The sequence below is a fragment of the Sturnus vulgaris genome, chromosome 5, assembly GCF_052056855.1.
Source record: "Sturnus vulgaris isolate bStuVul1 chromosome 5, bStuVul1.hap1, whole genome shotgun sequence".
Lineage (NCBI taxonomy): Eukaryota > Metazoa > Chordata > Aves > Passeriformes > Sturnidae > Sturnus > Sturnus vulgaris.
In genome coordinates this window covers 12,530,352-12,557,087 of record NC_142247.1, presented here as the reverse complement: position 1 = coordinate 12,557,087, position 26,736 = coordinate 12,530,352, and the positions used below count along the sequence as shown (strand labels likewise).

General features: G+C 41.0%; 1 protein-coding gene across 5 annotated transcripts in view; it reads left to right on the top strand.

The window, feature by feature from the left end:
- The first annotated feature begins 1,186 nt into the window (after positions 1–1,186).
- Positions 1,187–26,736, top strand: part of FBLN1 (fibulin 1) — a 75,733-nt gene continuing 50,183 nt past the window's right edge. Inside the window, exons 1-3 of one of the 5 annotated variants that reach the window (XM_014880407.2) lie at positions 1,187–1,867; positions 15,196–15,295; positions 22,028–22,163. In XM_014880407.2, the coding sequence (XP_014735893.1) occupies positions 1,792–1,867; positions 15,196–15,295; positions 22,028–22,163 (312 nt within the window). In that variant the 5' untranslated portion in view covers positions 1,187–1,791. Of the gene's footprint in view, positions 1,868–2,565; positions 2,696–3,708; positions 3,734–15,195; positions 15,296–22,027; positions 22,164–26,736 lie in introns of those variants that run through there. The other 4 variants (XM_014880379.2, XM_014880398.2, XM_088164862.1 and 1 more) reach the window with 4 other exon arrangements.

The window sequence follows — 26,736 nt, the reverse complement described above, 5'->3', positions numbered from 1 at the left end:
AGCTTGTGGGTTGGAATGAAACACTGGCGAGGTCCCACTGTAACTGATGTAAAATCTTTTAAACCGAGTTAGGGCAATTAAAGAAGAGAGAGAAATATACATGCTCATGTAGAAAATCCCACAATTAAAATCCCCTCCAAATAAAATCAGCCATCCATCCTTTTTCCCCTTCTCCAGTTGCCCCTTCCCAATAATATAGAGAGGAGAAAACCAACCAAAAAAAAAAAAAAAAAAGAAGAAACAACAGTTAAGGGAAGATGATGTGGGTATTTTGAGTGGATGGAGGTCAGTTCTTGGATAACTCTTCTGCAGTATATGTGGGAGGCAGCACCAGAAGGGCATTGGAACCAGGTTCAAAAGGAACAAAAGGAAATGGCCCTTCACACAGTCACTGGTAAATCCATGAAACTGGTTGCCAAAGGGTATTTTGGATGATAAAGTTTTACAAGAACTCATGGGGAGACATGAGAAATACCTGGAACAGAAATTCACTGAGGGCTAGTAAGTACACATAGACCACATTTCACTGAGGAAATGCCCAAACTCAAAGGAGCTGAAGGCTGGGAGAGTAGTTGGGAAAATGATCACGTTTGTTTTTCTTATTCATGCTTTTCCACCACTTTATGACTGTGGCTCAGGACAGGCTGTTGACATAGTTGGACTCTTGGCCTTATGGCTGTATTTATGTTCTTGTGTTAGAAAAGTACAAATAACTTGGTGTGGAAGAAAATACACATTCAACTCCTACTGCCTTAAATACATTTTCCATTTGGACATTTCAAGGAGAGATACTCAAAAGTTGCATTATTGAGTAGTTACAGGAGGAATAGCCCAATCAGAGTCCACGTGGCACAACCTCCAAGTAAACACACAATGACTTCCAGCTCTTTGTTTGTGTAAAACTGAGGGCAAAGTATACAGAGATGTTGAACTCTCTGTGTGTTTCCATCCCCATTTGTCTGCAAATATTATCCCTCTCATTATCTTAAAGATCTCAGCAACAGCATTGCCAACTGGGTCCTTTGACCATTATCAGTGTTTGTGTTCCTGTTTAAATAAGATAAGGAGGTTAAAAAAAAAAAAAAAAAAAGAAGAAGAAGAAAGAAGGGAGGAGAGACAGCAGAGCTGCCTCTTTTGGGTTGCAATTCTCATCCTGACTTCTTAAGAGGAGGGGGAGGGAAGAAGGGATTTTTATTTTCCCCACTGAATTTCATTGAAAGGTTCTAGAATGCCTCTCCTTTTTAAAATCTTATTTTATTGACAAAAACTGTATTGGGGTAAAATCCACTGAAAGACCTAGAAGGGGGGTTGAATATCTCCCCTTTAGAGGTTAAACCTCTGCTAGGTGGTTTCTTTTGTTTTGTTTTGCTTTGCCTTGCTCTTTGTTTGTGGCTTTCTCTTGCTTGGAACCGAGAGAAGTCGCTGCACTTCTCCTTCACAGAATCAGTCACGCCGGCCCGAGGTTCACGCTGAGGATCTGCAGTTTTCCGAGCTCAAGGGAGTCACTTTTAGGGCGTGTGGGGGCGGCGGGGTATCAGAAGCAACAGGGTTCGTGCCTCCGAGCTGCAGTGACGGCTCTGTTCTGCCGAGCACTTGCAGGCTGTATAATTAAGCGGGCAGGCACTGAATTAAATCTTTGTAAAGCCCACCGAGTGGGGGGTTCCTGCAAGCTCTTTTCCAACCGGTCTCAGGCGGCTGGGATAACACCAGCAGCAGCAGCGAGCGAAAAGGGGGAGCCCACTGGACGCCGCAGGAGAGCCGAGACCCGCTCGGAGCGAGCGCTCCCCGCTGATGGACAACCTCGGCGGGGCCCGGCCGCTGCGGCTGCTCCTGCTCCTGGCGCTGCTGCCTCCGCTCCGGGGACAAGGTAAGTGCGGCAGCGGCTCCAGCGCCCCGGGCCGCCCGGCTCTGCCCCGGCGGGACCCGCTGCGGGATGCGGGCTGCGGGCTCCGCACCGTGTCCCCAGCGCTGCCGTGCCGGGGATGGGGCCCCCCGTGGGGCCCCCTTCTTCCCCGTGTCCCTGGACGTTCCGGGCAGGCTTAAAAGCGCCGCTGCCACGTCCAAGTGAGCAGAAAGGCGTGGTGTGCACCGGCCCCGCCGCTGCCCCCGCCGGTGCCGCTGCCCCCCGGGCAGGTTCGGTACGAGGCTCTGCCGCCGAGCTGTGCCGCGGGGAAAGGGGGAGTCGGTTCGTCCGACGGACACCCCCGGCCGGCATCCAGCGCAGCTCGGGGAATATCGCAGGAATCGCGACATGTCGGGGCGGCCACCGCACGGTGCCCCTCGTCCGCAGCCAAGTGATGGGTCCGAAAGCGGCGGGCAGCAGAGGTGTCAGCTCTGACCTGCCGGACACACAACTACACCCGAAAAACACGGGAAACTGCACCAGCAGTTAATTGGAATCCCAGAGGAGCGGGAGGAATAGCGAAGCAAAGGATGCGGGCTTTTTGGAGACAAAATGTGGAGCATTTATGAATGATATCGTGTGATGTGGTTGCTTTGAAAGCAGGGATTTGGATCCAGGCCATGACTCTTTTTCTGCATTGCACACTTTTTTCCTTATCTCTTAGTACTGTCTGAAGAGAGGATGTGAACTTGATTTAATTCATTGTAGCAATCTCATGCAAATCTTAATTTGTAGGAGATGACAATGAAAATATTTGTCCTATGGTGATAATGAATTTATCACAGCTAACAGGTAAGTGACTTTTCCATTAGAGTAACCCCAAGGGGTCCATTGAAGTTTCATTACACTCCAGGCAAGTGCTTGGAAACACATGGTCTCTGGCCTAGGCAGACAAAAGCCAGTGAAGTAAATTGTTACTATCACAGTGTCTCGAGTCTTGGATTTTCATACAGCAGAGCACTTGTCACAGATATCTATCAATATATTTGCTTTTGATAAAGAGACTGTAGTAGTGCTCTCTTTAAAGGGGGATGGAATAAGATGGTCAGAAGAGCAGCATTCACCTCCAGACTCAAAATAACTCCTACTTCGTCTTATACAACAGAGTACATCAGCAAAACTGTGGCTTTGATGTGTCACAGTGAGAACATATAGTAATTTTAAGCATTCAACATTATTGTAGAGCATGAAAAATTTCACTTTGTAATAACCTCTTCACGTTTAATCTTAGTTTGTGGTTTACTCTTTAGAAAACTGGGAAGTCATTAGATCTATTACTTCAGTTTTTTAAAGTTTTTTTAGCACAAAAATTGGTAGTAAAATGTATATCAGGTTTTTATTCCCAGATTAGAATCCATAGTGTAATTTGACTGAGAATTTCTATTTCTTAAAACTTAACAGTACAATGGATAAAATTAGATTTAAATGTCTGAAGGCAGGTGAGGATCCTTACTTAGGAGATCAGCATTTAAAGAGTAGGCTTCACTTGGGTGAAATAATTATTGAATAGTAATCTGTGTTTTGGAGGTAGATGGAGTGATTACGTGGTGAGGTCATGCTGTTGAAGTCTGTGAGCCTGTGCTCCCCTGCAGGTCTGGAACAAGGGGCCTTGGAGCAAAGAGGAGTTCATAGGTGCTTTAGTGATACAATCGCCAAATTACTAGGACAGCATATTTATGAAATTTTTCTTCTAAACTTGTTACCACCAGTTTTCTTAATTGCTTTTCCTTACTAATCAGTCATCAAATCATCAGTAGCTCTTAAAGTCTTCATTCTGAAGAAACTGAAGGGACTGCCTTCAGGACAACTGCCCAGTGCACATGAATATAGGTATGTACATCATTCTTGGCAAGAGCAAGGATCTTAAAACCTTAAAACATTTTATGATGCAACTTCATTTTACTGTAAACATTGCATTATTTAACATGTATCAAATACCATATACTGAGGAAGATGAATTACATCACCATAGCCAGTCAGTGTATTAATAGTTCATCCTGTAGCTCTCTCTTTGGCACATCTTGGTACTACAGGCAGAATTTTAACTCACTAAACATCTGGAAACATGTCTATTCAGGGGAAGCTTACTGTTGTAATAAAAAAAAGTTCCACTGACTTTGTGGAATGAGTTTTATTTTAAGATTATGATTTTTACATGTGCTTTTATAACAGTACATTTATAAGAAGTATATGGGTGGAAGTAGGACACATGAAAGGCTAAATCTGTACTTTCTTGCGTGCTATCATAGATAAAATCTGCCCCCAAAAAATCACATACTACCAGTTCTAAAACATGATGCTACCTCTAAATCAGCTTTTAGTTGAGTTTTATTTTAAGAGGTCATTTTCAGAAATGACATTTTATGGCAATCAGGAGAAGAGCAAGATGTTAAAGCTCTTTGTTTTTCATCTGTGTAATTGAAAGCAGACGTGTTAGTGAAATCCAAGAGAAACCCCCATAAACCAGCTTATCAAGTTTCTGCAATATATTTATATTGTTCTGTTAGGTTTCAGGCATTATCTGAGAATAAGTCAATGCATTTTTGAAAGTTATTTATTTGTCGTCCTACTTTAGCCCATTCTGCAAGTTTCATATCAACCTTACATGTGTTTTCAATAAATAGTTGTGTTAAGACCAACTTGTTTTACAATACTTCTCTTACTATTTTCTGAAATGAAAGATGGGCTTTAGCCCTCTGGGACTTGACTGAAATAGTTAACTGGGACCGTGAAAGATTTTGTGTTTGGTTTTTTATGTTATGGATACTTCTAAAGAAGTAGGTAGTAAAATGAACTCAGTAAGCAGAGAATCTGGGTTTACTTCATGTAGTAAAATATCTGTAGAGAATAAAAAGGGATGAAACAGAGAAGGTCAAGAAAGAGAGAGCTGAAATCCAAATAAAACAACTTCAGGGCACAGGCAAGAATTTTAATAGTAACATAGAGTGGGTTAGTAGGAAAGAGATAAATGAGGAAAAGCTTTTGTGAAAATGTAGGAGAAAGTGATGGTTGACTGTTACAGGAAGCAAAGAAAATAAATAAAGTTAAGAAATAACAAAGTAAGCAGGTAATTTTAGCCAAAATAGGCAGAAGCTTTTGTAAACACTCTGGAAATGTTAGGCACTCATGTTTTTGTATAGATTCGATGGAAGGAGATAGGCCAGGGGTGAGATTTTAATAGTTAAGTCATCACACAATTAAATTGGGAGGTTGGATAGCATTGCTCCAAGATAAGATGTAGAAGTGGAAGCAGAAAGTTGAGAAGATTGCAGGCCATGAAAGAATAGAAAATTTGTCTGCAAAGAAATCCAATGAAAGAGTTGTCAGGAGCAAGAGAGAAAACACAAGAAGAAGCTGTAACAAGCAAAAAGTCTAAAAAGTAAAGGAAAAGTCAGTACAGGTGAGTGAGGAGTTCTAGAAAAATGGTTAGAATTCCTGGCCATAATATTTTATAAATAAAAATTAGCTTAGAAAGGTTCAGAATAATGTCAAGTAAGTGGAGACGGAGTAGACAAGGACCTGGGTGATGTACAGTGACAGATTGTACAGTGGGGGGAAAATTGTGACAGTCACCTGCGTGCTTATCAGACTTGGCAAGGTTACCTGTCCTCTGGTAAGACACAGGACAGTCCAGAATAAGTTGTGTTGAAAGTCTTCTCTGATCAACAGGATGCAGCATGTCTTTAGCATCTCCCATGCTTGTGCTCTTCTCAATATACCAATAAATCTTTGGCTAAGGCAGTTCATGAAGTTTCTTCTGTTCATGTTTTAAAGCAAGCAACATTTGTATTTTCCCCCAGCACTAAGGAGTATTTTGTCTCTGATTTGTAGCTATTAGAACCTATCTCAGACTTGAAAATTTTGAGAAATTGCCTTTTGGATTTGAAGTATGTGCTACTGTATCTTTGGAAGAAAATAAATTTCAAGATTCTCCGGAATTTTCATTCATACTCTTTTCAGTTAATCAAATTACTGTTACATTTCCATTCAAAGAAAGCTGATGTAGTTTTGGGTCCTGAGTACATAGATACAGGAAGTGCATTGTTTTCTGGGTGGTATTTGTGGTAGCACCACAAATGAGCAATGCTGCACCAATAAATGGTTTGGTTTTGACTCTAGTCAAAATCTGGATTGAGACTTTAATTTTAGTAATAAAGAAAGCAATACCAGAAAATATCTCTTTTTTTCCATGCTGAAGCGTGCAGATGTAGAAATATTTTGTATGGTATATTCCAGCTTTTTAGGGTGTTTCCAAGGATTTATGAAGCTTTGGAAGGATATAATGTGCAAATGCTACTCGCAGTAGATCCATTGATACTGCCACCTTCCAGCTTTGCTCTTGTCACTGACTAAATTTCAGGTACTGAGTACTTTTAATATAAATGCTTAGTCAGAGAATCTGGGAGAGCAAGATACTGATTTGTGGCTTGGTATAGATAATTTCAAATTGAGGAAAATCTCATGTAAGAGTTCTAGTAATGTTTTCCCTGAAACGAAACCTTCTCTAAAACATTGCTATATATATGCAAAAAAAGGATCTGTATTTTCTTCCTGCTCTGTAAAGTCTGTGGTTCCTTCCATACTTGAACCTTGACCCATTGTGCTATAAATTTTACCCCATCTGCTTAGTGTTTCCTGACTATTCTTGAATATGACAATACTAAAATATCAGAATCTTTCCTCATTGTCCATCTTTTTTTTGTATTCAGCAATAAACATACTGTCTACAGGGTAGATACATTTTACTGTAGCAGTATATAAAAACATAGTTATTATTGTTAATTTTCTAGACAGATGAAAATACAGAAATCCGAATGTGAAAATATTTTTCCTGTAATCATTTTACAGAAATAGCAATAGAAATAAAAATCATTTTACAGCAATAGAAATGCTTGAGCATACATGTTCAATATTTTGAGATGTGCTGCTCTGTCACATTCTCATATCCTTCTTATTTAAGTAGCTTTATTTTGGATGTATACATGTACTTGGACTCAATTCAAAGCTCTTTAAGGTCTACCTGAAGACTGTCATTTACTGCAATACATTTTGGGTCACGGCCTTTATGCAAATGAACAAGACTAGCAATAGGTTAATTTTAATACCTTAAATAAAACTTTCTAATCATACAGTTTTTCATTATTTAAAATGAGAAATCAAGAAATCAAGAGAAGATTAAAATTTGCTCTTAAACGAGAAAGCCATATGTGGCACTTTTCCTATCAATATCCTGTGAAGTTATTTCATTATTGCATTATTTTCTCACAGGGGGAAGAGCGGAGGGCAAAGTTTAACATGCGTTTGTCAGGCAGAGCAGTTTCAGTTCTTCCAATTATGAGTCTTTTTTTGTATGTCCTTCCATGTCATGGTCAGTCTGGATTCTTTAGTCCACCTATGTCCATCAGAGTTGTGAATGGACCATCTTTTTTCACGTTCTTGTGAGTATGTAAAGCCTGGGACAGAGCCTAAGCTGTTTACACAGTGCTGATTCATGTGACTACAAGTTTCTCTCAATACTTTCATGCCATCCAGGAGTTTTCAGAACAGTCTTTATTCTTCTATTCTTAATGTCTTTTGCCTCCTCATGGAAGCCCAAAAAAATAACCTATCCAGAAAGATGAAAAAATTGATGTTAATTTTTTCCCAGAAAAGGCATCATCAGGGAGCAGCTGTCTTCAGGTACACAGAAGATTGGGTATATAAGAGGTAGCAACAAAAGAATGAATTGAAATGAGATTTTGGAGTGAACAGTGAAGTAACATATTATTAAAAAATTTCTGTTGTTGCTGAATGTATGAGATCTTGGAGCATAAGTGCACGTTGCCTAGAAAGTTTAGGAATCAGCCTCACTTGATATTGATTTTGAGCAACTACGTAGAACTCTGCCCACAACTGACCGAATTTCATCAGGTCTCCCTGAAAGTAGCGAGTAAGGCAAGATAACCTCCAGAGGCCTTCTGTATCTTCACCTTTTCTGAGATATATATATATATATATTTAAGATGCTTCATTCCTACAATAGATGCAGTTGTCTTTTCTAATTTTTAGTAACTAATTGCCTACTTTTAAAAAGATATTCTTTTGAGACCTGAGACATAATAAAAACTCTGCAGTAAAGCATGTGCTTTCCCCACTAAAGACATAATGGATGTTGCAGCATAGCATTGCCTCCATCAGGCCTGTCCTCATTGCCAGCTATTGCCTTGGAAGGTTTTAAGAACTTGTTTTATAAACTACACACAAATATCTTATAAAATGAGGTTTGGCTGCATCTGAAAAATCCCCTAGTTGTGTGATGGCCATTACTGGTGCTACCAGAGTCACATTCCCCATAAATGAGTGTTCTCCAGACCTAAAAAAATTTCCAGTAAAATGTTGGCCGTTTTCAAACCAACCACAAAACACACTAACATACCAGGCATTTCCTTTAGGGTGCTGCTGCTTTAGTTACTGTGCTAACTGGGTTTCTTCAGTGATTTCAGCTGTACTGAAATAATCACCCTCAGATGAGAATCCATCTGAAAGTAAAGGTTCAAACCCTTTAAACATTTTTAGAGAGGATGTTATATTTTTTAGCTGCAAGTGAACTGTGATTGTCTATCAGTCTGTAAAGCTCCAGTATGAGTCCTCACACTTAGAGGAGAGAAACCCAAAATCATAGATCCTCTTTGAGGGACTAGATCAGGACAGGAAAGGGATAGTTGGTGAGGAACATAGCCTTACATCCTACAACATGTCCATTGGGGAATTCCTCCTGGCCCCTGCTGCTGTGGGTGTTAGGAGAAAGGGTGTCCTGGCTCCATGTTTCATGCTTTTATTATGAAGTTCAGACTGTCACAGTCTTTAAGGGAGTCTGTAAGAACAACTGAGTAGAATGACTGAGAATATCTTACTGTCCAAAGATGACTAGTGCCACAGTCTGTTCACTGTACCCCATCAGCGTTATTGGTGTATTTGATGAACAGTCTGGAGGTGATCCAGCACTTATCTGCAGAAAAAGAAAAGCTTCTTTTCACTTTGCTTCTTTCTTTTCATACAAAATGGAAGAGGGGCATCTTCATTCCAACTCCATCTTGAAGAGATCCATCACAGACATTGTCTCAGATGAAGAATGGTAACGCTCTCTTGCATTGCTCCCTTACTTCCAGTTCAAGCTATTTGTTTCAGGGAATCATGGGGCCAGATTTTCTGTTGTACATATTTCCCTTTCATGGTTTCAGGTCTCATTCACCCTTCCCCCTACTCTATGTGCCCAATCTTTAGTTTTACACACAATATGAAGATGCAGCAAAGCTGTATTTGTCACGTTAGTCTATTACCAGTTGGACCTTTGAAGTCAGCTGGCTCCCCTCTTGTTTAAACATGTCTCCAGGTCTATTCAATACCTTAAGTGGCCAGCCAGAGTGTGTTTGCATTGCCAGAGACAGCATTTCCACAGTTTGTTGTAAAAAGAGCTAAAAAATCAAGCGTACAAATCCCAGCTGCCAGCACTTAACTGCTGTCCCCACTACAAAAGCAGCTGACTTTGTCCACCTGGTAGCAGCCAGGTGTCATTGTTCAGGAGGAATTAATTTGGTGTAGCAGATCACTTTGTTTGCCCCGAATGTTGAGCAAAGGGAAGCCTTGGTTAAAGGAATATGCTGTTGCTGAAGTTTTGTGAGAATGCAGATGTAAAGGGAGATTGGAAGACAAAGAATGTGACTCTCAGTATTATGGCTGGCCTGTCTGTTATTCTGAGGATCAAATTCTGTAAGGAGATTTGGATTTTTTTTCCAGCTGGCATTTAGATGGATGAGCATCACTAGTAAGAGAGTTTTCTGGACAGGACAAGAGAGGCTTTATCAGAAAGGTACACAGTGACTGTTGAAAGTTGTTTTCTTACTGGAAACCTAAACCAGCATGTGCCTGTTGTAATCACGAGTTCCAGAAAATATGCTGATATACTGTTACTGAAACATGTTGGATTAGTGCTGACCTCTCACAGTCTATCTGTTGCCTGTATCCTCATATGCTGAAAAGTGATGATCATGTTTTCTTTTCTCACATTCCATACTGCTGAGCCTCTTACAGAGTAAATTGAGGGAAGAGAAAGATCTGCACCACATTTTGTAAGCATAATCAATTAATGTGCTTAAAGGATTATAAACATCTTAATAAGTAGGTGTGATTTTGAGCCCTTGACCTCACTCAAGGGGACTCACTTCCAAATCCATACCCAACTACAGCTGGTTATGTGGACTGGCAAATTGAGGAGTTTGAGTGTCATGTCATTGACTGCCCTGAAGAACAGGCAATCCTAACTGGCACTGGCTTGGTAAGCCCACCTGGGCTCAGGTGTCCCTTCGGTTTGGTTTCACCATCAGGTTAATAACTGTTCCATATACCAGTGGTGAGTAATGAACAGCTATCCAGTCCTGGACTGTAGATAGGCCTTTCCATTAGAGGCAATTGTGCAGAATAACTACTGCTGTAGATTGTTACCTAGAAAACTCTCCCTTTTTGATCTAGCTGGAATGCTACTGCTGTGAAATTTATCCAGTTCTCTTCATTTATGCTTATCGTTTGCACAAGAAGCAATTCAGGGGTTCTCATTCCAGGAATCATGCTTTTGGGTAACATTCTTCAGCTTATCTTTCTTTTGCAGAAAATATTCACTGCAGCAGCTGAATAAACAATTATTACATCATAGAAGTCTAAGGTTATGCAGATATTAACCTCATTTCTTGCTTTGAACTCTCACAAGTTATGGCAATCCTGTTAAAACTAGCAAACTACCTTTTTTTTGAAAACAACCTTTACTTGTACACACCACGTCTGTGTAAACGTAGTTCAGAACTAGCACATGAATGCATCAGGCACACATAATGTTTGAATATTTTGTACCTTAATCGTGCCCTATCTGATAGATTTTCTTCATATTTTGTAAAATTAGAGAATTTAGCTCCAGCTGTGTTTCTGCTGTCTCCTTCCCAAGATTCCTGAGATGTCTCTTAAAATCCAACAAACACCAGGTATCCATTAGCACAGGCATCCTTGCTGTTACCATACTAAGAGAGCTCAAGTTCTTTTGGATCCCCTGCTGCACATACTTTTGTACAGGAGCAAAGTAGTGATAAAGCTGCATTGGATTTTATCCAAAATAAACCTGGGATTTTCTGAACAAATCAGTTAGCATGCAAAATTACTTATCTGATGAAAAGGAAGTTAACATGCTCCCCTATTAACAGAGCTCTGGTTTGTCCTCATATTTTTCTGTCTTGTGATACCAGAAAGCTGAACCAGCGTTCCTCAATTTTACAAAATGGATCTGACACTGTATTCTTGCATGTTACAACTTTCCTGTAGGGTTTCTCCCTCCAAATAAAAGGGCACATTTAATCTGAGCACAGATGATGTCATCAGCATTTCCCATAAGGGCTTTGTCTTTAGGATGCCTGAGATTTCTCTGGCTGATTTGCGTGAAACATTGTGCACTTGGAAAATTGTTGAAGGAGCACCAGGTTCAGTGGAGCAGTACTGTTATTCCTTTTTGGTCCTTGTTGGCACTGCAGCTCTGAGGTGTGCCAGGAGCCCATCAGCTGAAGTAAGAGACGTGGTTACAGTCAAGAAAAAAACCACATTATTTTCAGTGAGATTGCTTGAGATGTCAATAATCAGAGTGGTTTCTACCTTCTGCTTGCCACTGCCTGATTCTTTGCCCACCCTGCAGTACCAGCTCATAGTTAGGAGAGGTTGCAAAGAGGCCACAGCCCCTCTGTGCTGTTGGTCCCCTGAAGAGAGTGTAAGAAGGCACAAATGGCCTCAGTATGAACTTTTTACTCAAGGATTTCCAACTGTGAGCCACATGAATGTGCACATGTGTATAGTTGAATCAGCAACAAAACTGCAGCTGGGAGGTGGTTAAGTCTGTCCTGTATCTAAATACTCATTAGCTACTCCTCATGCCCAAATAGAATCACTTCCAGTGCAATCAGAAGTTGACACCCAATATGTGAGGCACATACTTTGAGATTTTGAAAGAGTAAGGATTTGCCCATGAATTACCGATTTTAAACCAAACTGCAAAGCCAAGAGAAAATGTTTTTCACTGTTTAATTGTTACGTTTTAGAAGAATAGCCTTGAGGGTGGAGTGCTTTTTTTACTGCTTGTTTTTCACTTCCCTCTATTCTCAGGAGATGTTTGGCAGGATCTTTAGAGGATATGAATTGTGATGTCACCAAAACAATGGGCCTGGACCACAGTTCTCCTTCAACAAACTCTCCGTGATCCTTCTTTGTCTGGATCTGGATGCACTCCTTCAGACAAGCTTGCTTAGCTTGGTCTGCTTTGAATTCTTGGGTTATTTGGTTAGAGTAGAGGTGTGTTGCCAGGGCTTGGAGGGAAGAGTTGGTTTCGAGAGCCAGGGATTGTCCTTCTGAGGAGGAACTTGGCTAAAGGCTCATTTATACAAAGCCCTGCAAAAACCTGCAGCCAGCTCTGCATTTCAGTTAAATGTGTATCATTTTTCAACACACTTAAGATTGACTGCAGACAGCAGCACTAAAAATAAGGTTATTTGTAATCCTTTGTATGAAATTTGATGCATATGATGTTTGTCAGCCAGAGGGCCCCAGACAAGGTCTCTATTCCCAAAGAAGAGCTTAGATGCAAATGCATGGATTTCAGGCAGAGTGTTATTTACTAGACTGGTTTAATCTGAAGCATTATAAATCACACTTAGCTTTCAGTCACTAGCATGAATTCTGCACACACTGAGAGATTCAAGAGAAACATTGCCTTGACTTAGTAATGACAGAATTTTTACCATTATTTTGGGTAAGACTAGAAGAATGACCTCGGTCATAGAATACAGAGCACTGTTATAAACTAACACTTAAATGTAATTCTGCTTGTAATTATAATGATTTTCTTACTAAAACATGTTTGGTTTACTAGATCCCATAATTCTGATTGTTGTTTACTGTAATAATACTGTAATACTGCAATATTTTGTTGACAGGAAGCATGTCCTTTCACATGTTTTACTTATCTATGCCTAAAATGGTCTGTTTCCCCCAGTTTCTTCACATTTAGCAGGACTTTGATTCCCCTGGTCATTCTCCTAACCTTTCTTTACACATTTTTCACTTTGATGCAATCTTTCCTAAGCAGGGAAAGTCAGAATTCTGTGCAATACAGAGCTTTGCACTGTAGAATTGATAACTGCCTTAAGAGTACCTACCTCAAAATGACTGATGCATCCTAAAGTCTCACTTAACTCTTTCATTTTTGCTTTGAATCACAATCACTAGTTGGGAATATAGGTTGTTCCCTGCAAAAAACCCCCTGAATTACTGGAATTACTTTCTCAATGTGCTTTCATCTTCTTTTGCCTTCCCCATATGTGAATATCTGCCAGCTGAGCAGATACAAACTCTATCTGATGTATGTCAAAGTAAGAATAATCATGAACAGTTTAAATATTTCAATTTTTTTTAATAATTGCAACTAGTTAGAAGGTGGGTATGTAGACAGATGGAAGGCTCCTACATCAGGAGTGCCTGAGAATGATGGCTTTGTAACTGCTGTAGCCAGAGGAGACAGATGCTTGTCCTTTCAAAACTCTGCAGAAAGTAATTTGGGAAGATGTAGTCTTGTGTATAATGTGGGACCAAAACTAACAATGAGACAATCATGTGTGCTCCCTGTTCTGCCATCAGCTTGATATGTAATTTAGGCAAGTCATTTCATCCTTCTGTACTTCATCTTCTCTACAAAAAACAAGTACATGAGATTTGCCTTCCAGATGTAAGGGTCATACTTATTTTTCATTAAGTAATCAGTCACAGGATCATTTAGGTTGGAAGAGACTTCTTGAAATTCTCCAGAGTTTAGGCACTCTCACAGTAAGGAGATGTTGTCTTGTGTTCAGATGGAACTTCGTGTGGTATAACTTGTGTCAAGTGTCTCTTGCCCTGTCAGTGAACACTATGGAGAGGAGTCTGGCTCCCTCTTCATCCCTTCCTCTCACATATTTATAAAAACCCCATCAGATCCCCCCCTAAACCTTCTTTTCTCTGGACTGAACAGTCCCAGCTCTTCTTGTCTCTCCTCATGTGAAAGATGCTTCAGTGCATGGATCATCTTGGATTCTGTGATTCTGTAAGAGGTTGACCAGCTTGTAGTTTCCCAGATCTTCTCTCTTGTCCTTCTTGAAGTCAGGGAGACACTTATTCTGTTTCTCCTTCAGGAACTCATTCACCATGAGTTCCAAGATCATCATATGTAGCCTGGCAATATCATCACCCAGCTCCCTCAGCACTTGTGGGTGAAACTTGTCAGGGCCATCAGTCAAAAAAACTTAGGAAACAGAGAAATCATTAGAAACCTGTTCCTCTGGATAACCAGATAGGGGTTTTTACATAGTTTACATATTTGTTACACAAGGAGCTGTTCAGTGTTCAGACTACAAGATAATTAATAGAAAAGTGTGACTCATGTTTTATTCCAAGTTCTGATATGCCTGCTGTGCACTGAACTTTTGCACTTGGAATATGAAGCAAACCTGTAGTGCTTTTCAGTTCATTAACTGTATTCAGTTTTATTAAATTAGAAGCTTGCAAAAATATACTCTACACAAATAATTGTCTTCAGCGTGATTTCCCCTTAGTTTCAGTGTTGATATAAGTTGGTAACAGGATTAATTTTTTTTTCGTATGTTAAGTGATCAAAATACCATGTACCTTTTTGTTCCTCCCTACAGTACTTTTGCATTTACAGACATAGTTATGAATAAAAAATTGAAAACAGATTAACTGGATGATAATCTCAGGAAAAAAATTGTTCTGCAAATTTTCTTGTAATGAGATTAATCTATTTTTCATATCAGGTATTTGATTTATCCTGTATGCTTCAGGATTTTATAAGGTTCTTTATTCCTGCTGCTGCATTTGATAATAAAGGAGTGCAATCCCAAAGATCCTGTTATTTGGCAGGACTATCTGAACTGGTTTCTGCCAGTGTATCAGTCCCTAGGCTGTGTCTTTGTCTTTTGGAAGGTTAGGAGAAAATGCAGTTTGCTTCACCAAGGAAAGAAAACCTCCAGCACTCGGCTTTATTGCAAGGTGCTGATAGTTGCTTTGTCTGGCCATGGCTGCTTTTTGTATGGGTGCTGTGTTCTGTGTGTAAGTCAGGGAGGGAAAAACTTATTTGCTTGTGTTTGGTTGGGGTTTTTTTAATTGGCAGATGCAATACCATTTATTAAGGTTGTATTAAATATATTGTGTTTTTCTCTCTTTCCTAATTTCTGCAGATCTGTCAGTGGAAGAATGCTGTGACAAGGGTGTTGAATGGGCAAATGAAAACAGAATATGTGCTTCTCTGCCGTTAATATCCGAGTCTAGAGAATGCAGGTACATAGTTACATATTATATATTAATACACAGTTTATACTCTAATGTGAAACCACAGGAATGGCAGGTATTAAAGCTAACTTACAAGATGAAGCACCCAACTCTTATATCTCAGCTTTCCTGAGCACCTTCTTTTCATCCATCAAGTCCTTTTAATTTTTGCTATCAGACTAATATAATTCACCCAGCCCTAACCCGTGTGGCATATACTGTCTCTTACTCAGAGGTTTTCCCACTGTATTCTGCTCATGAAGCTTGGGCTCTGCCTGCAGTCAGGACATCTCAGTGTGGCTGCACTAATGTCACCAAGCTGGCTGTGAATCTGGCCACATTTCTGGGCAAATGTTTACAAAAACACAGCAGATCCTGCAGCTGACTAATCCATGGTTTGAGTAAGTACACATGTGTGTCTGTGTGTGAGGCAGCCTTCTGTGGTGCTACACAGCTGATTGTCCTGCAGCCCTTAGCTGACTTTAGCTTTCAGTTCCCCCACAGAGTGATTCAAGGAGATTCCTGGTTAGTCCATCTTAGGAAAGGAGCCTGCAAGAAAGATGGAGACAGACTATTCACAAGGGCTTCACACTGACAGAGTAGGTTTAGATTAGATGTTAGAAAGAAATTGCTCCCTGTGAGGGTGGTGGGGCCCTGGCACAGGTTTCCCAGAGAAGCTGTGGCTGCCCCATCCCTGGAAGTGTCCATGGCCAGGTTGGATGGAGCTTGGAGCAGCCTGGGATAGTGAAAAGCGTCCCTGCCCATGGCAGGATGGGTGGATGAGATGAGCTTTAAGGTCCCTTCCAACCCAAACCATTCCACGTTTCTGTGATTCTATGAAATGTATTTGACTGTAGAAAATAGAACCCTTCAGTTAGTATACAGATTTCTTAATTCTACCAAGAATTGATAGGATATTTCTGTTTGGTAATCTACTAAATGAAATTATGAAGGCAGATGTTTAGTTAAGATTTTGACTCTGCTGCATCTCTTACGTTATTGTGGCATTTGTACTTTTTACATCAATGATAGTTTGCATTATTTTTGCTGTTACATGCACTTGTTGCATTTAATTAGTGGAGCTAACAACTGGTAGTTCGAGAGGCAGCTTCATAGAGAAATTTGTATTTAAAACACTTACTTTGCTCCCCTCTAATCAAATGGATTGCAAAGTGATTTAACCTTGGTAATTGTAGAAGTGGTGGGTTGATCTTTATTACAAAAATAATGTATCTTCCAGGGAAGTCTATCTGTGTTTTCTGACTTTTGCATTTTTACTGGCATTGAAAGCAGTCCCTTACACAGAAGAATTGACAGATAGGAAATAAATGCCAATTTAGGAAATACTTGAAGAGTCATAAGAATTACAGACAAAACAGAGGCCGGAAAAACAGGAAACCAGGTTTATTGAATATCTTGATGATTTAATCATCATTTGATTAAATGTGAGTTGAAATTCTGCTGTAAATAATTTATTCTTCAAAAGATTTTCCTTCTAGAGACTCACTAGGACTTTATAGGAACTGGAAAAAAAAGCTCACTAATGATTCATCTAGCTTTTGTACATAACTGAGATGTAGTTAAGAAAATTACACTAATAAAATAAAAGGCATGTATTCTGTGAGAGGTACGAGCACTTCTTGACAAAACCCTTAGTTGAAATACTCAGTTCAGTTGCATTTATTTGTGACTGCAGGCTCTCCCTGAAGCTTGGTTTCACTATAAAAATGACTAAGTAAAATTAGCACCTTGGAGCACTTTTTTAATCATCAATTTTTTTTTATTCCAAATATGATTGCAAACTGGCATATGTCAGAGGTACAGAAAAATCACTTTAGGATGCCATTTCAGACACAAAGGTCAGGGCCAAATTCAACTCCTGATTGCTGTAACTGGAGCCAGAATGTGCACTGAGGGAGCACAATTCTTTTTGCAGGCACATGAGGGTAACGACACTGATGTTCTACATTTTATTCCTGCTACACAAAGACAGGAACAGACCTGAGTTCATTGCCCTTGCTGAGGTCTAGGCAGGTGAGAATAGAGGATTGAGAAATAGGATGCCTTATTGGTCACAGGTTTTCAAAATAACTTGGTTCCTACTTAGATTCCTGCATGAAGTGGGAGCTGCTGGGGGCCACATGTCAGCATTCCTGTGGTTTTTAAACCCCAGCTGGGATCCCCTGACCATGTAGTGCTGTGCAGTGTTGACCTTCTGACTTGAGTGCTCTGGAGAAGTGGTGGGGTAGAAGGCCATGTCCCTTGATGCCAGGGGGAGTTGTTTTCCCTGTGTATTTCAGCTTCAGTTTGCAAGATTAGCAGGTGAATATAAGGGGAAAACACATTATGAAGTGAGCAGGTTTGATAAAGTTCCTGAAATAAAAGGGATTTTTTGCAGTTACTGTACAAAGACTGTGCAACACAGAAGAGAGAGGATGTGAGTGCTTTCTCCAGTATGTTTTACAAGAATTTCCATGCTGCTTTTGAATCATCTGTTTAGAACAGTAATAACTTAGTGGTGTCTCAGATTCAGTCTCTCCCTCAAAGGAAGCCCACCACTAGAGTCTGTTGTTTGTGTGAGGAGCCAGCTGCCTTATTGAGTTAGAATTGCATTCCCCTTAGCCATTTCCCAACCATTTAAAACACATCCATAGTAATCACAGAATCATGGAATGGTTTGGCTTGGAAGGGACCTTAGAGATCATCCAGTTTTCCACCCTCCTGCCATGGGCAGGGACACCTTCCACTATCCCTGGTTGCTCCAAGCCCCATCCAACCTGGCCTTGGACACTTCCAGGGATGGGGCAGCCACAGCTTCTCTGGGCACCTGTGCCAGGGCCCCACCACCCTCACAGAGAACAATTTCTTCCATAGTAAAGAAATAATAGGTTTCCAGTCCTGTCATTCTCATATCTACCATGCATCCCAGAAACAAGGTGACAGTTCTGGGTCACAGCATATTTGTAGTATTCTTCTCCCAAAGTCCCTTGTGGTTCCTGAGGGACTTGCCAGCAGTCTCAGTGTCACTTTCTGAGTGTGGTGTGGTTCAAACTACAGACATACTTACTTTTTTGTCCTGCATAAGGTGAGTCAGACCCTCTGTGAAGTTCACAAGTTCCAAAGGTCCCTCTGGCTGCTCTTAACTGCCTGGTGATTAAGCTGAAACAAGGCTCTGGGCCCAATGTCTGCAATCTCTTACTGTGGTTTCTTGCCCCTCACATGATTTTATCTCATTGCATTATCTCTCTGGACAATGTCAGTGTTTATCTCTGTGTCTTTGTGGCTCAGTAAATACAAGTGTAGGATTTTAATGAGTAATATCTCTGGCTGTCATCGCAGTGGGTCTTTTCCCATTCATTCATTTTCTTGTGGTGTGGTTAAACTCACAACAGCTGGAAAGAGCTGCCATTTAATTTTGGAACTCAACCTGTCCAATAAGTCTTCTTCCTTTCTAAGTGGAGAGTTTCCCCTGCACAGAGCTCTTAGCAAGTGAACTTAATTCCCATGCCAGAAACAGTCTATCTCCATATGGTATTTGCATGCCTTAACAATGTGTAGCCTTTCGGGAATTACATCAGGAATAACATTATTCATTAGTGTTGCAAGAATGCAGACTGAAGAATCTAAGGCTGGAAGACCTAGCTTGTTTTTGCAAAATCATTCTTTTTAATTTTGATATTTTGTTCAAGACCTTCCACTGTACACATGAATAGCACTAGCATAGCTTGAAGGAAGTAGAATGAGAGAGACAAAGGGTAATAAAAGTAGATTGACATGACATTGTTTTCAGCAAAAAGTTAAATTTTAATGCTTTTATGAAAAGAAGTGAAATAAAAAATAGGTGATTATGAAATCTGTGCTGGTTTAGGAGTGCATCCTCTAGACAGGAGAATAATAAATGTGAAAATATTGTGGATGTAAGTGGATGTGCAGATTTTAATTTGGAAATTAACTCAATTCATTCAATTAATGAAAATCAGCCACATTGGTTAATTTTTAACAGAACGTAAAAGTGAGAATATAAACCATGATTTCTTAACTTGATTTATAATCAAATTATCTAGTAGTGAAATAACTTTTAGATCAACATCTGAAACAATGAATAAGGATTTTTTAAATGTCTTGGTGATTTTTATTCACTCGTGAGCCATGAATAACACTCATCCTTCAGAAATGCATTCTTTTACCTGAAACATCCTGAATGAATATCAGTTATGAGGCCTCATGCTCCTAAAGATTCAATATTTAGTGTTATACAATATCTGCCATATTGTGAATACCTGTTTATTTTCAGAAAAATTCTATTGCTCTCTTTTAACTGAAAGTCAGAATAAGGCAGATAAAGAAAAACCAGATTTTAAAAGTATTACTCCTAATTTTAAAAACCCCAGACTTACAGAAAGGTACTATTTTACTTTCTCTATTTTTAGAGACTAATATTGTAATGGTCCACAGACTGTTAATGGTACACCTGGAAGGTTTTACACCAAGAGACAAATCGAAATGTCCTGTTAGCCAGGAAAGACAGCTCCTTCACCTTGCTGGGGAGTGGAGAGTGAGCATGCACTAGCTGTAAGCCTTGTGACTTAGGAAAGACAAGGAGAGACACTGCTCATCTCAACTCCTTGGAGCCTGCCAAGCTGGATGTGGTGAGTGCAGAGGGAGAAGGAAGACCAACACTGTGCAGCACTTTTCTCTGCCATCTTCCAAGGACTTCTGCCTCTGTTATTGCCACACTAGTGTTTAGAGTCTCAAGCAATATTTGCTACCAGTGCAACTTGGCCGTAGGATTTGGGCAATGAAGTGTGATTTTATTGTTGTTGTTGTTCTCAGAATGAACAAATGGTATTTTAATCTAGTATCCAATTGATGTTTAATTCCTTATTACAGTTGGGGTGGACCACATGACTTATGAATACTGCTGTGGGAAACACTTTAAGAAACTTTCTTGTTTTGGTTGAAATTGCTTGTTTTTCAGAGATTTCAAAGAGTTGGCTTATGTTTGAAAAAACAAGGAAACACCAGGAATCAAACAAATCTACTGAAAGACTGCTGTTGTTTGTTTATTTGTTTTCTTGTCTGTGGCTAACGTATCTAGCTCCTCAAGAGAATCTGAAGGGGTAAAGACACTGGAAAGTCTCAGCTCCCACACTCTTGGGCTTGGAGCTCAGTTTTTAGAGGCTTCCAAAGCCCTGAAAGTCAGACCACCCCAGAGCTGGGCAGGGAATGGAAATTCTGCTTCAGAGGGAATTTCAGCAACAAAAAAGCTACATATTCTTCCAAACTGGAACTAAATCAGATATCAAAAACTTCAAATATCCTGCCAAATAAAGTTACTGTCCTGGGCTTAACTTCTTGCTATGATTTTAGAGTCTATTTTTGAATATTTTGTTCATGAATTTATCCTGGATTTTGTTCCTATGCATTGAAATATCATGGGTGTTTTTGTCTGAGTGAGAACTGCACAGTCAGACCATTACTAATCACAGAACTGTAGAATTATAGAGTGGTTTGGGTTGGAAGTGACCCATGTAAAACCTTAAAAATAGTAATTGGAATCTTCAGGAATCTATCTTGACAACCTGGCCTCACCCTCATGCATAGAGATGCAGAGTCTGACCCACATGTCCCCTGCTTTTAGTAGCCTGGCCTTAGAGCTGAGGGAGTCCCTCATGCTGCCTGGCAGCTGAGAGGTCATCCTCTGGTCCTGGAGAGCAGGAAAGCTCCTCCAGAGGGGATACATGCTAAACCACTTAGCTCAGGTGATGGTGGGAAAAGCCTCTAGTTCAGTAGTTCCACTAACTCACTCCTCTTCCTGATATTATCAAAATTTACAGCAGTAGAATAGAGGATTTTTAGGAGTACAGGATATTTTTTTCTCAGTTTCCCAGTGTCTGTGACAGAAGGTAGTGGTGGAAGAGCTTTACCCACAAAACTACCCAGCAAAGCAGAGTTACACATAAAAGCAGAGTGGAGAAAAGTCTTCACTGGGATTTGTATGACAGTAACAATTGGACTAGAGGAGTTTAAAAAAATCGTTCAGATTTTTTTCCCCAAAGGAGCGATTTTCCATTCTTTTCACTGACGTTGAGATAAAATAGAATGATTTAATGAACGGTGTAATGAAATTAAGTTTCCTGCACAATTTAATCCTGTCTTCCCTCCATATCTCCCTGCCCTGTAATACTTTTATTTCCCTTGTCTTTCTTTTCCCCTTGCTTGCAATACATTCTGCTGTTTCTCACTGTGACCTCCCCTGGTATCTTAATTTCTCTCCATTATCTCCAGGTGTCCCACAGAACAATGCTCTGATCTTCCTTCCACATTCCATACCTGTTGATTTAGGGCAGCAGCTATGAGGGTAGACTGGGATTGCAGGCTCTCACAAGATCCAGGGTTTGACTTTTCCCTTCCATCGTCTCCTCAGTCACCAATTGTCACAAAACATGCCAGAATGCAGCCCTGAAAACCCTGAGCCCTGAGGCAGGTGTGGTTGAATTAACCCATTTGCTAAAAAAAGTTGTTAGGGGACAGACTGCGAGGTAAATCAGCAATGAAACTGTGTTAAACATGTCACACAGGCAACCTGCCTCCCGCCACAGAATATCTTTATGTTGTAATAGTGTTCCCACAGAGACCCCTTTCCACATAACTGGTACCAGTACTAATTGTCAAATCGTGCATCATCTGTTCTTGACCCACGAGTGACACTGTTCTCCCTTTGTTCCATGCTGTGGGCAGCATGACCCAGGAGCAGTGCTGCCGCAGCCAGCTGGAGAAGCAATCCTGTTCTGATGGCGTTGAATTTGCCAACGTGCGTGAGGAGTGTGACTCACACATTGCCAAAAATTCCACCTGTGAAGCCGAATACTTCAAGGTGAGACATCAGAGGTACTCCTTTTGTCTCTAAGAAGTGGAACTGAGGTTATTTAGGGTTGACTCTGAAGGTCATTAGACTTGGTTTGTTGCACATGAACAGTTTTTTCCCTGCCGGCACTTCATGTCTCTGTTAAGGTTTTTTGCTTTGTCCTCTCTTTGAGAAATGGAACCCTGTTCAGCAAAGCAAACTGTCACATTGCATTTTAGCTGAGGTAGAGGGGAGAATGCAAAAGGGTGGAAAATCTTTAATGGGTAATTGGCCAAGAAATTACTTTTGTGTGAAGAGAGGCCATCAGTGCTGTAGTGACAGATGGGTGAGAAACTCAGACACATTTCAGACTTCAGCTTTCACTAAAGCATCACGACCTAAGGTCAGACTCACTGGTTTTCAATATTGGTGGTCCAAAGGGGTAGGACTGAAATTAATCCTCTCAGGGTACTTATAATTCCAGCTTGTGTAAGTGTTCTAAGTTAACATGACTTTGATTTACAACTGGATGGAGAGATCTGTAAGCCTGTGATACCAGTATTTGATATTAGAATAAAAATGCCTGTTGTTGGCATCTGCAATTAATCTGTGCCCTGCCCTCCACCTTTATTACTATCTTTGTCTCTCACTGCCTGGAAGGGAGCATAGTCATACCTTACTTCAGGTATTTTTGGAAGAAAGTTCCACCAGCAAGATCATGACCTTGACCATGAACCATGAACAGCTTTGGTTATGGATTTCTTTCCATGGTGATGAAAACAGATGAGAGTGATTTTAGTTCTTCCCACTGCTTCAAGACACTGAATGGTTCATTTAGTTAAAATTTAAAAATCCACTGGGCAGAGGATGACAGACAGTGTCTGACTGACAAGTTTCATATTCTAGAAAATGCTGGCTTGATCTGCCACTGTCAGTGGGATGTCACTGATTCCAGGGCTGGGAAGTAATCCAGGTTCTCACTGGGAGCAGAAGAAAGGTGACACATGCTAATGAGGCTGATATTGTTGGATTCTCCTGAGTCTGTCCACACGTGCAGTATTACCTTGTCCCATGGTGCACTGTGTCTCCCAGAGGGGCCGTGCATCACTTGTTGATGATGTCCAGGGAATGCCCTGGTCTTGGCACAGGAATTCCTGTGGGCAGCCTTTACTGCTGGGAAGCATGTCCCCCTCAATCTGAATGTGGCACAAAATAATATTTCACCCTCTGTGTCAATATTTTGAAGGGCTCTGAGCAGATGAACAAGGACTGATGGTGAGGACTCTGCAGATCCTAGTGCTTGTTACCAAAGACAGGATTTTAGCAGCAGTACTATTTTAACCACATGCCATGGAGCAACTCTGAACCAGATTGAAACTGTTCAAGGAAACCCACTTACCCAACAAGTGCCTGATTTTTCCCTATATAGGCTTGTCAGCATGAGGAAGAAGACTTAATGCTGTTTTTGTAAATGGCCAGACTTCTTTAAAGATGGCAGATTTTGATAGTGACAGTTTTATTATTAAACAAGTCGGACTGGGCCTTGATCTCTGGCCCTGAGAAGAAATGGCTCAGCACAGCTGTCATGTAGCTGCTGTCCTTCCCCTGCAACACAGAGCAGGAGGGCTGTGTTGGCCTCAGAACACACTTTAGCCTTGTCTGATGGAGTGTTAGTTGCCATTAGAGCTTGCTGATATTTCAACATTACAGGTGATTGTGGGGTAATGCCCTGAGCCCACATTCTGTCCCTGTTTAATTTACTGATATAAACATAGTCTGAGTTCATTAATCTTTGTGAGTCACTGTCTTTCCACTCCCTGACAGGAACATCCTACACCTAGCAACTTCACTGAGGTAGGAGTATCTTCGAAGGTGATCTCTTTTCAGTGGTGGACATAGGTGACTTATCAGTGAACAATTCATAATTTTTTTCTGTTGACTACATTTTGAATTTGATCACCTTGAGACATACAATGTCTGAAAGTTGTGCCTTGCTGTGGTAAACAAACTTGAATCTCATTTTGCCTAAGTTGGTCCAATTTTTTTAGCTTAGGTCATGCCTTTTGGATCTTGTCTCCTTCAAGGAAGTAGAAAGAATGATTAGTGGATTAATTACAGCCCTTTGCAGCAAATGAGGCAGCTAATCTTTCCTTTGAATCCAAATCTTGGGATTGGAAAGAAGATAAAAAGACCATATTTTGAAAACATTTGCCTTTGCCTTTACACATAAAGGCAATAGGCATAGGAAATGATGGGCAGAATTTTCTCCTCTGGTTGTTTGAAAGCATTGTTTTTCTAGCCTTGGAAAAAAAATGCAAAATGAATGATTAATCTTTAAAATCTTCATCAAAATAAAGCAATCAATTTCCAGATGTGATGCTGGTACATGAGATGTTGAAATTATTTTTGGAAGTTTGTACCACAACAGCCCTGCAGAAAGGAGTGCAGCTTCTAGAAATTTAACCACGTTTAAGGTGCTTGAACATTTCCCCCAAAATTTGTCGTAGGTACTTTTCAAGGGTTGAGACACATCCTTATCTCAAAAGTTTTGTCATGAGTACTTCGGTTGTGTGCAGTAGGTGAGCACAAAAGTTTTATTGCTTTGGAATGTTGAAAATATTTTAAATTTTTGTTTAGCTTTTTAAAAGTTCTGGAAAATTCTTCTGAGTTATTAGTGGGATTTTGGTGAGCACCTAATGGATTTCAGCAAGGGAGAGACCTCTTGTGGACAGATACCAAAAGCAATGTTACTACAGGATTCACACCAAAACTGGTGACTTAAATCCAAACATAAATAATAAGAAATATTGTAAAACTATTGTAAACTTTACATAGACAAGGGAACCTTATTCATCTAAGGAACTTCAGGTGCTTCCTAGTCACACGAAAAATAAACCTTCAAATTTCTTGCATATAACTTTATTCCTTTCTGTGAGAAGGCAGTCAAGGGAACATGGAACTACAAGTAGGACACAGCTGTCTACCATCTATCCAAACATGAGGAGCAAGGCATGGCTTTGAAGCTGCATGGGATTTTACCAATACCAGAGGGAAAAAAGGTTGATATTATTATTGGGGTGACTTAAGGAGCAGAGTCCTACAGGCAGTGAAAGGGTATAACAATTCATAGTTAGATTGTACCATCCATGAAATCAGTGATGGTTCTAGCAAATAAATAAATGGTCATCACAACTTGCTTCCAGGCAACTGGCCCTTGGAAAATGGCTGCAAACACCTCAAGAATGCAACTAATATGAAGGTTAGACTGCACTCCTGATTAAAGGATCAAAGGCTTCCAGAAAAGGCCAACAGCCAGGAAAATTGGTGTAAAAAAGGAAACATTGCAATTATACCAGGATCATGCTAGTGGTAGTTCCATGCTACTTTGTGTCTTGGAATTCCAGAGTGCACCATGAACATGAGTTAAAGTCTCCTCATCTCTGCTATGCTGCTCCCTTTCTACAGTGGGAGAAACTGAAAGTAAAGGTGACTTTCCAAGTTCACAGGTGAAATATGTGGAACCGTGTCCAGGTCTACAGGGTCCTGTGTGCTCTTCATCAGCTTCTCCATCTTCTTTCGTGAGTCAGTCATGAAATGTTGGCTTTTGAGATTGCCAGTGTAGAAGCTGTGAGGGTCAGTAAGAAAACTCAGTTATGATAAACACCAGTTGTTTTGGTTAGACTCTAGCCAAACCCCAGGCACTCACAAAAGTCGCTCACTCACCCTCCCCTGCCACAGCAGAGCAGAGGAGAGAAAAATTTAATGAAGAGTTCATGAGTTGAGATAAGGACCTGGAGAAAACACTCCGAGGAAAAACAGGCTTGACTTAGAGATACAAAGAGAGTTTATTACTAACAGAATCAGAGGAGGATAATGAGAAGTAAAATAAGCCCTTAAAAACCCCTCTTCTTCCCCAGCCCCTCCCTCCTTCCCACCGACAGCACGGGGACAGGGCGTGGGGGTTTTGGTCAGTTCATCACCGAGATTTTCTTGCACTGCTCAGGGACAGGAGTCCTTCCCCTGTGAGACCATGGGGTCCCTTCCACAGGAGACAATTCTCCATGAACTTCTCCAGCGTGATTCCACTCTCATGAGCAGCAGTGCTCCCAAAACTGCTGCAACGTGAATCCCTCCCATGGGCAAACAATCCTCCCAAAACTGCTGCAGTGTGGGTCTCCCTTCCCACGGGGTGCAGTCCAACAAGGACAGGCTGCTCCAGCCTGGAAGCAGAGCCCTCTCTCCACTGGGTCCCACTGGATCACAGCCTCCTCCAGCATCCACACCTGCTCTGGTGTGGGCACCTCTGCCACGGCTGTGGGGGGATCTCTGCATCCCCCATGGATCCCATGGGCTGTGGGGGGATCTCTGCATCCCCCATGGATCCCCACGGGCTGTGGGGGGATCTCTGCATCCCCCATGGATCCCCACGGGCTGTGGGGGGATCTCTGCATCCCCCGTGGATCCCATGGGCTGTGGGGGGATCTCTGCATCCCCCATGGATCCCATGGGCTGTGGGGGGATCTCTGCATCCCCCGTGGATCCCACGGGCTGTGGGGGGATCTCTGCATCCCCCGTGGATCCCATGGGCTGCAGGGCACAGCTG